Source organism: Bidens hawaiensis, unplaced genomic scaffold (assembly GCF_021521415.1).
Source record: "Bidens hawaiensis isolate Kalapana, Puna unplaced genomic scaffold, B.hawaiensis_p1.1 tig00023052_1, whole genome shotgun sequence".
Classification (NCBI taxonomy): Eukaryota; Viridiplantae; Streptophyta; class Magnoliopsida; order Asterales; family Asteraceae; genus Bidens; species Bidens hawaiensis.
Window position 1 is genome coordinate 233,460 of NW_027493605.1, and position 10,890 is coordinate 244,349.

At 40.2% G+C, this 10,890-nt stretch overlaps 1 protein-coding gene across 1 annotated transcript; it reads right to left on the reverse strand.

Moving 5' to 3' along the window:
• Window positions 1-8,036: 8,036 nt before the first annotated feature.
• On the reverse strand, window positions 8,037-10,351 carry LOC143566816 (uncharacterized). The gene is made up of 10 exons (XM_077053409.1): window positions 10,008-10,351; window positions 9,807-9,933; window positions 9,661-9,738; window positions 9,273-9,502; window positions 9,127-9,184; window positions 8,841-9,047; window positions 8,561-8,760; window positions 8,407-8,485; window positions 8,176-8,316; window positions 8,037-8,099 (listed from the first exon to the last, which is right to left on the reverse strand). The coding sequence occupies exons 1-10, from the start codon at window positions 10,349-10,351 to the stop codon at window positions 8,037-8,039; spliced, it is 1,527 nt and encodes a 508-aa protein (XP_076909524.1).
• Window positions 10,352-10,890: the final 539 nt, after the last annotated feature.

Below are 10,890 nucleotides of genomic sequence, written 5' to 3' on the forward strand. Positions count from 1 at the left end.
TGGCTCAGTTGATCTGCATGAAGATGACAATGAGTTTAAAAACTGATTTGGTTGAAGACGACAATGTGTTCAAAGAATTAACGGGAAGGTATTTGTAGTTGAATTTTTAGTTGGCTTATTAACTTATGAGCTGTTTACTTGAATTTTTAGTTAGCTTATTAACTTCGGATGTTGGCAGATTACATTGCGTTTTATGGTATAGCTGTTAATAAAAAACTATCTTACATTACTAAGTATCAATTCTTCTTTTTTGCACTGATTGATATATAAATTGTTAATTAAACATTTTATGTCAATCTGCAGTTGATGTTAATCATGGATTGTAATGTGTTTTTAACAATACATAATTTTGATAATTGTGTATTTTCAAATTATTAATTATGGGGTAGCGGGGCGACTTGTTGCCCATTTGTCTTGTGTTTCGACGAAATCACTACTTTTCAGTTTTATAATATATGGAAATAATATAATATACGTATTAAAAAAAATTAACTATGCCAATTTCTTCTTCTTCACACCTTTTTTGGACTTAAGCTCTAAAGTTTGGATTCATACCGCTCATCTGGTTTTTGATGCACCAGTTATGCCCATTTTGCAAGGTCAAGATTTATATCCTTGTATTTACATTTGTATAAAGTGTTTAAGATGAGGATGCATCATTCATAGTTGGTGCTATCATCAGTTACTTAATAGACAACAATGTTTTTTTGTTAAGCTGTTTATTTTTTATTTTTATATGCTACTGTTTAATGAAAAAGACTTTCTGTGGAATCGAACAACGCCTTCATCTGAGCCTCATATTGAGACCTATAAAAACAACGATTGAGGAAGAGTTTATTCAACTAAAATAACCCAAATCCCATTTTCACTTTATACATTCAAAAAGGAATCATCATCAATTAAAATTTTGAAGAAAATAGTTTGCCCGCCAGGTGTTCGACAAAATGCCTCAATGAAATAATCTTTGTTTTTGGTGTTTTGAGGAGGGGAGGGCAACGGGTGGTTGCTCTCCTCTTTCCTCTTTGGTTCGGGTGTTCATTCCTCAAACTCAACTCGAGTTTTGTTTTATTATTATTTTTCTTGGTGTGGTACGTGGCTACCGGGGTGTTTTGTGGGTCGGGGGTGGTATGACCGGGGCTATTGAGGAGGTTGTTTGGCCATGTCCGTTTAGAGGCTTCCACTGTTGCCCGGATGGATTACCGGGGTCCAAGGGGGTTCGATTGGCCGCACATATTAAGCGGCTACATTTGTCATCAGATGACAAGAAAGAGACCTTACGGGAGGCGATCTCGACAAATTTGGATTTGTTTATTTCGGTTGGTGAGGCTTTAAAGGTCTCGCGTAGGTGGATGTGTGGAGCGTGTATGGAGTCACATGCTCTCCGTCGGGGGTGCCATCATGATGACGGGTCGGTCTGGTACAAGTGTGTCACGGGAGATGTGGAGGAATATATAGTGGGGATTGCGAAGCCACATGTTGGGAGGGAAGTTGTCGCGGTGGGAAGGGTGGAGGTGGATGTAGCTCTCCTTGAGCGTGTCTTCACTCTTCCTATTACGACTGTTAAAAACATTCATCATAGTTGTCGTATGGCTTTTTCCCAAGCCTTAGTGGGTGCTCTGGGTAAGGTGGCGGCTATGCCAGCGTCTGTTGAGGCGTGGGTGAAACTGTTGTTGTTACCACGTTGCACCTTACGAGTTTTCAGACCTTCTAATCGTCAGCAACGCAGGTCTGGCAATAGAAAGTCTGAGCAATGCCGAATTATTCAACGGTCGCTATCCGCTTGGGGTGACCGTGACGGTTTCTCTGAGCTCCTTATATCGCTTTTTAACCAACCCCTAGGAGATGCCCCGGGTGGTGATGCGTTTGTACCCGAGTCTGACAAAGCCGGGTTTGGCGCCAATGTTAAACAATGTTTGGGAAAAGTTGCGGACGGGCATTTCACTGCTGCGGTCAAGGTATTATGCTCTTCAGGGGTTGCACCTTTCGGTAAGGATACTTTGAACGCTTTGTTGTCTAAGCATCCCATCATGGCACCTCCGATTATGCCTGCTTCCTTGCTTTATGAGTCTCCCCTTGTCGTGGACGTTGATAGTGTGCTTGGGTGCATTAAGTCTTTCCCTAAAGGGACTTCGTGTGGGTGGGACGGTTTGTGAGCCCAACACATTTTAGATGCGTTGTGCGGAGAGGGGTCTCCGATTGCGGATGGTTTGCTCAAGGCTATCTCTGCGGTGGTTAATTTATTTTTGGGGGGAAGGTGTCCTAAGGTGTTGGCAGAGTTTGTTACGTCTGCCCCACTTACGCCGTTGCTTAAACCGGACAATGGGATTAGACCTATTGCCGTTAGGGCCATTTGGAGGCGGTTGGTCTCTAAGGTGGCTATGAGGGGTGTCGGGAAGGAGATGGCTAAATACCTTGGTGACTTTCAATTTGGGGTGGGAGTCCCCAGTGGGGCAGAGGCCGTGCTTCATAGCGCGAACAGGTTTCTAAATCAGTTTCATTCGGATGGGTCATTGGCTATGCTTACTGTTGATTTCTCCAATGCCTTCAACTTAGTAGATAGGATGACCCTTCTACATGAGGTCCGGATTCGATGTCCTTCCATTTCTCTTTGGGTGGATTTTTTATATGGGCAGTCGGCTAGGTTATATGTGGGTGATACTTTCATTATCCACCACTGGGGTTCAACAGGGGGACCCTCTTGGGCCTCTGCTTTTTGCCTTAGCTTTGCACCCACTTGTTCACCAAATCAGAGATCGGTGCAAGCTTCTCTTTCATGCTTGGTACTTGGATGATGGCACGATTATCGGGGATACTAGAGAGGTAGCCAAAGCATTAGATATTATCAGGTCTGAGGGGCCTCGTTTGGGTCTTGAATTAAACGTTAAGAAAACAGAGTTATTTTGGCCAACATGCAATGGGGTGAAGGCACATGAGGGGTTGTTCCCTTGCGGGATTGGAAGGCCGGTGCTTGGCATAAAACTCCTTGGTGGTGCTGTAAGCCAGGATGCGGGGTTTATCAGCAGTTTGGCTATGAAAAGGGCATCTAGCGCTGTGGAACTGATGAGCTGTCTCCCAAGACTTCGGGATCCTCAATGCGAGCTTCTTTTGCTTCGCTCATGTATGGGAGTCGCCAAGCTTTTGTTCGGTTTGAGAACGTGCCAACCTATGTATGTGGGGGAAGCTGTTTCTATATTTGACAATGGTCTTCGAAGGGCGATTGAGGACATCGTGGTTTGTGGAGTTCCGTTCTTTGGGGATCTCCAATGGAGGTTGGCATCACTTCCGACCCGTTAAGGGGGGTTGGGTCTCTGTTCGGCCGAGGATGTATCTACATATGCTTTTGTGGCTTCGAGAGCACAGTCGTGGTGTTTGCAAGACCATATTCTTCGGGGTTGTGATATTTATGGGTTGGACTCTGATTATGGGTGTGCGATGGATCGTTTATGTACTTCACTTCCAGATTTTGATCTTAGCGGGTTCTCTAATAAGGAAACCGCCCCCCCTAAAGCCCAATATGTTGTGGCGAGTGCCTTATTTAGTGGAATCGTCAAGAGTTTAGAAGTGAAGTTTGATCTATCCCCTCGCCAAAAGGCGGTGTTTGCATGCCTTCGGGCTCCTCGGGCTCAGGATTTTCTAACGGCCATCCCCATTGAAGGATTAGGCCAACGTATGTCGGGTTTGGAGTATCGGGCTATCCTTAAGTACCGGTTAATGATCCCTATGTTCCCGACGGATGAACCTTGCCCAATTTGTCGCAAGGTCTGTTTGGATTCTTTTGGTGACCATGCGGTGCATTGCAAAGAATTGCCTGGCTTTAAATACAGACATGATCTGGTTAGGGATGTTCTGTGTGATGTTCTTAAACGGGCAGGGATTTCTGCTAAAAAGGAGGCCCCTGTTAACTTTCTCACGGATCCTCTTAAAGGGAGGTCTACTTTACGACCAGCTGATATTCTTGTGTTCGGGTGGGCAGGGGGGAAACACGCCTGTGTGGATCTTACAGGAGTGTCTCCTCTTGTTGGGCTCAGGGACCGTGGGTTTGTTGTGGGTCAGGCTGTGTTGAAGGCTGAATCGGGCAAAGTTGTTAAACACGAGAAAGCTTGTTTAGATAATCAACATGTCTTTCTACCATTTGCCTTTGATACATTTGGTTTTTTGGCTTCGGAGGCTGTGAAATTTTTGAGTAGGGTTCAGCGCGTCGTACACGGAACTTCTTCAGCTTCTAGGTCCCAAAGCTTCGTTTTTAGCAGGATTGGCTTTGCTATTCAAAAGGGGGTTGCGGCGCAGCTTGTTGCCCGTTTGCCTGCCACTTTATTGTAATCGTTTTATAGTAAATTATATAAAATAGCTGCAGTTATTATTAAAAAAAAAAAAGATCTTCTAGTTTGAACTTTGTGATTTGAGAAGCAAGGGCGGTTCAACCACTTTGGTAACTAAAATAATGTGTAAAACGGAGACATTGTTGTAATTTTTTATTTTTTATTTTGCTTTCATTCCAAATAAATCAAGACGTTGTCATTATTTTTTGCAAATGCATAAGTAATGCAATTCCTCATACCTTCCAAAGCTAAATCAGTTTAAGCGTCGCTCAAATTACACACATTAATCCAAATCCCAAATTAACATGTACAATTATTAATTTGTTTATGAAAATTGGAGGCTTTAGAAAGTGAAGGCCTAAAACACTAGCTTCATTTCGCTGTATCTAGAGACGGCCTGACAAGAAGTATGACTAATGTTTACATTATTCTTTTATTTTATTGCACTGTCATAATAGTTTATGAAACTAGACAATGATTTTTAATGTCCATTCATTATTAATTTCATATGTGTGACGCTTATGAAATAGATATACCATATTTATGCTACTAGCTTGAAACTTTAATAATAGTATAAACAATTATATAATAAAGTTTTATAAAATATTACGCGAATAACAAAATTGAATTAAGTACTATTATATAATATATCATAAGTTAATATATAAAATAACATAAATGAGTATGGCATTGCAAATTGATGTAGTCGTGCAGGAACTCTAGTAGTAGTATATAATATGAATGTGGATTGAGGTGTGTGAGGTTTTTACTTTTTACAGAATGAGAGGCGAATTCATCGTATTAAGAAGACATATGTAGAAAGTCAATCTTTAAGTGTTAGCCCTCCTATAAATCCTAATCTAAAGTTTCTGCCTAATAAAGTTGTCGCAATATCTCAACTTGGATACTCTAAAGTACGGTGGTCGGAGGTGTGGCTAAAGGGTGGCGCCGGAGGTGCGGGTGGAGGGTGACGGGAAGAGGGTAGGAGATATGGGGGCTAGGGTTTGTGGAGATAAATGTCTGATGTTATTGTGAATATGTGAAAGAGTTTAGAAGATGTGAGAAGTGAGTGGTCCATGTCTGCGCCAAGAAGAGGGCGCAGAAACCTTTTTAAATGAATTGTCTTCAAGAAAACAAACAGTCTGCAAGCCTCAATATATGCTCGTGATCTGCGCGACGCAGACAATAGAGGACAGGAAGCTCTTTTGGGAAAAGAAAAACACCCCCTTAAGAGCTATTGGAAATTTAATGTATCAAGATAATATGGGTTATTTAGTTTATCTATTTGTTAGGATTAGAATTCTATTAGGTTTAGGATTGGGTCATTATAAATAGTGTTTTATGTAATTGTTTGTGGATGTGTTGAATAATAAATGATGTTTTCTTTTTGTTTCTTGGTAACATCATGTGTAGTCATAATGTCTCGCCTATGGACATTATGCGTCATGTGGCGTACATTTAGAGTTATGGCTTTTTGCGAAAAGAGGGTGTAGTCATAATGCCCTAACCCTGCGCATCATGCGCCAAGTGGCGCCCAATCACTTTTACATTTTTTTTAATCTTTAACTTTTTTTACTACTCGTCTCCATCGTCATCGCCGTCGTCGTTACAAACTCAATCGGTTTCATTAAAAGTAAAACTAAGCGTCAAGGCGGTGAGTCTATTCAACTCAATCGGTTTCATTGCGGTACCGAAACTAAAACAAAACAGAAGCAAAATTGGCATTCGATCGGTCTCTGACACATTTGTTACGGTATCGAAACAAAAACAAAATTAACATTCGATCGGGTTTTCGTTAACCACCAAGACACCAACCCAACACCCGTCGTGAGGGTTTTCGTTAACCACCAAGACACCAACCCAACACCCGTCGTGAGGGTTTTCGTTAACCACCAAGACACCAACCCAACACCCATCCCAAAGGTTTTCGTTAACATCATCTTTCTTTCATTCAATTAATTCATCCCCAAACCAAATCTTTCTTTCGTTAACATCCTCCTCCTGGGAACACACACACCAACCAAAACTCTTCCATTTCTTTCCAATGGCTTCTACCGCCGCAGCCGGCTCCTCCTCCGTCGCAAGCTCGAAGCCAAATCAGAAAACAAGGTCTCCTTCCACCGCCGCAGCCGGCGCCGAAGTTACTCACCACCGGTGTCAGCGGTAACCCCCCCCCCCCCAACGGATAGTTTTTTTATTTTTATTTTGAGGCATATCTCGTGCTATATACAAAACACTAAAAAAATGCCCCAAAACGCCGGGGAGGGGGGGGGGGGGGTGTGCCTCCTGCGTTATGCTCCAAAACGCCGGCGATAACGAGCCATTACGGATGGTCTAATCAAATTGGTTATGAGCCATTATCTTGGATTAATGTTCATAGCCAATATGAACCCAGCAACGAACTAGATATCCGTGTTGGAAATCGTTGAGTCCTACCTATCGTTATGGAAAGCCTCACGTTTTTGTCTATATAAATCCTTAACTCGAGTACTTGAAGCTTTGGAAAATTAAGGCAAAACTTTTATATGTGGCAGCTAAAAAGCAAGAAAAAATAATTTATTGGGTTAGATGGGTGAAGATCAAGGCTTCTAGAGTTAAACGGGGCCACGGTTTGAGATGCTTGACTAGGACAAATATTAGCCTACTTGCTAAATGGTTGCAGAGATACGAAGGCAGAACAGCTAAGTTTTTGAAGAAGAGTCTTTATAGGTACTCACATCCAAATTACGACCATGTCTATTCCTTGTACTAGAAAAAATAATTTATGCGTGTTAAGAGGATATGATACCGTGGGTGTTGAGCTAAGTTGGTCATGGTATAAAGTGTCACTCTAGCGGAAGAAATGAAACTTTATGATTCAGCCTTATAGCCAAATTGTAACTAATGAGAATAAATAAATATATATATATATATAAGTGGGTATGGCTTGGAGATTCTAATGCCATTTTCATTGTTAAATCTCTAATAATATTATCCACTAATCAGGGTAGGGTAGGGATCTAAGTAACTTTGATATGTCTTGGTGTAAGTGGGTGTAGTAAAAATTTTCTCATAGAGAGCTGAGATGGGTCATATTCCGAGGTTCACAACCAGGTCCGGTTTTGGTCAACAACCGGGTCGGGTCGGGTTTTGGGTAGATTCGAGTTTCAGTTTTGGCTGAATTTTATCAGTTTTCCGGATAAATATGGAACTTTTCCTGTTCATTTTGTATGAGGAACTGGAACAGATTTATACCCGGCGGTTCAAGTTGGGTCGGGTCCGGTTCCGGGTCTGATATGCCAGGTCAGGTCCAGAACCGGGTTTTTTGCACCTCTATCGTATTACAATGATTGATGTTCTTGCTCAAAGAAAAGTATTGATCAACTCAGGGTGGTGTCGATTGTGTAATAAATGTCTAGAATCAGCAGAGCATGTTTACTTGTTAGTTATTACCCGATGGTGTAATATCCGACCCATTTTCGCCTTCTCAATCCAAGATCTCTTAGATGTATTACATATACATAAATTGGTTATTAGACGTGCAAATTGGTTATGTCTTGACGCCTGAGTATAACTAAAACCCATAATATACACAACTATCTGCCAGTGTTCCCACCTTTGGAAAAAAAAGGCACAAAACAAGAAAACCGATTTCATCTGTATTCACAAAAGTTTCCATAAGCATGTTAGTTCAACCCCTCGGGGTGTTCCTTTTTCCAACGAGCAGCCCAGCACCATCTACTCATCATCGCTCCACCCAAAGTCATCACGCATAGAGTCTTGAAGGTTATAATTAAACCTCTGTATGAAAAATGCCACTATTAGACCACAAATAGTTTAAAGAGATATTAATGAAATGAAAAAATCCTAAACAAACCTTGTTGGTATCAGATAATACAGCATATGCCTCCCCGATTATCTTAAAAAGCATGTTTGCGTCCTTATGGATGCTTGTGAAAATCTCTTTCCAAACATGACCATCTAATCCACTCTCACTTCGTGATAGAAACTTGCCTATCTGAGTGTACAGATAATAAGTTGGTGAGAGTGAGTTCAAATGAGAACCATTAGATAACAATGAATCATGAAAAAAAAAAATTAATAGGACCTTGTCTGGATGATGTCTAAGAGCAGCTTTATGGTATGCCTTTTTAATTTCTGAACCAGATTCTGACCCTTTTAGTCCCCTATCATCGCATAGCAGATGAGAATACAACCGTAAAATAAGTTTTAGCAAACTAATTAATATAGAAAAAACATACAAGATGAGGTAGAGATCCATGGCCATTCCTTGTTTCTTGTTTTTGTTCACAGAAGAAAGATGTCCACGAGCTACTGTTAAATCATCCTTGCATTTCCTCTTACCTTTCTTTTCAAGAAGGGTGATTAATCTCTTAAAATCAATGGCTGCATGCTCATAGTCTCTAATTTTCTCATGTAATTTTGCTCTCCTAGAAATTGCCTGCATCCAGAAACCCATAATAATGCTTATAATCTATAAAAAAAATAGAAAAGCATGAAGACGGTTTTCTAAATGCAAACCTTTATGTAATCTCCATCAAGAGCTATTGCAAGATTGCAATCTGCAATGGCATCAGTGACTTCATCCAAAGCTTGAAGAGCAGCTGCACGATTGCATAAACAGATAGCAGTGAAAAACTTTGATTCTATACTTCGCATTATGGCATCACTGTAATGTTTCACTGCTTCTCTATATTTCCCGCCTTTAAAAGCTGCATTTCCTGCATTCTGAAGCATTGTATAACATGTATGTCACATGAAAAATCCCAAGTCAACTGAAAGTCAACAAAGTCGGATACTTTCACACCTTACAACGAAGAAGTTCACTGATAGTGGCAGATGAAGGAAATGATGGTCCGTTAGTTCTGCAACGTGAGACAAAAAAAATACAAAAAGATAAATCAAACTTCATTATTTTCTAATAACATTTATGTGTATTAGGATGATTATTACTTGGTTTCAGGAAGTGCTAATTGCTCATATTTTTCAAGGGTGGCAAGGGCCAAGTCAAACTTAGCCAAATAAAAGTACGACCAAGACATTAAGTTCCATCTCCAAAGCTTCAATGGTCGGATTTGATTCTCGTCTGACGTGTAATTACTGTCATCAACGATGACACAATTCTTTTCAGCAAAAGTAAGTGTTTGCTCACACATTTGAATCACCTCTTCATACTTATGTAGCTGTTACATTACACATATAATAAAACCTATGATGTTACAATATCTTAGAGTGCCGTAACCTGATTAAATTGAGAAAGTAAATACCATTAAGAGAGCCTCCCTTTCATTTCAAGTAGTTTCTCTGAATAGCGGCTTATTGACAAGGCCTCCTTAACAACCTCCAAAGCAGTAGTTGCTGACTCAACAGTTTTATGTTGCAAATGCTCAGTCAACTTGTTGATATAAGTAACTACTTTCTGCCAGGCATAAGACCAGAAAATCAGAAGCAAATAAGTTAAAAATTGGTATATTGTTGATAAAATACCTCAGCGTTCTGTAGACCATCAGATGCCTCAATAGCAAGCCTTCTATCTAAGCAAACCGCTCCAGATTCCAAACACTTTTTGTAATTGTGCATTGCACCATCAATATCTCCAAGAGCCAAATGGCAGCTAAAAAACACAAACCATAAGTAAAACTATTTAAACCTATGTAAGCACAAAAGATAAATCAATATCTATCTTACTTGCCAGCTGTTAAACAGGGTTTAAGAAAGCCAGGATCTAACTGAGTGGCCATTTTGCAGTCATCTAAAGCTTTCCTAATCTTCCCAACTGACATCCTTTTAGCAGCACGATTGCTGTAATAGGATATAAGATATTCTAGTTCTGGCGTTTTGGAACATATATCCACACCTGTAACCAAAACAGAAGCTAAAGCTTTTGCTGTTTTTCTCCATTGTTTTGCCTCTAATGCCATACTCAACATATCAGAAAGTGCAGTCTCATTTGCTTCTTGAAGATCTTTTATTCTCTCATTCAACTCGCCTTCTTTTTCTGCATACTCATTATCCAACGCATGCCACCTCATGCTTATCTCTCAAATGCGATACCTCTTTTCTACTTTTTTTCTAACTCGTCTTGAAGCGTTTTCATGTTTAGAATCACTTCCAAGTTCTTGGTTTGACATAAGTTCAACCTGGTGTTCAAACTGTCAATTTCTTCGCCACGCAGTTGTAGCTCCTTCTCTTTTTGTTGTAGTTTTGCTAGTAAAAGACTTTCATCATCAACACTCTTTAAAGGTGGCTCGTTAGAATGAGGTTTAACCGGTTCTGAATTTGTTGATGTTTCATTTGACGATTTCGTTTTATCCTTGTTTGTGCCGGCGGTAAATTCAAAGAAATCAGCTAATTTTAGTGGAACATTGGGAGAAGCTTGATTTCCCCTGACACATATATAGCAGCAATTGGTTAATTAGGACCAAATTTTAAACATATATATTAGAATGATTTTAATATAACCTACATTTCTTTAACTTAAACAAACAGATGTAATTAATTACACAGTAATGTATAGAGATGGTTAAAGCTGACCTCCGATTTAAAGGACAGTGACGAATAAAATGAGAAG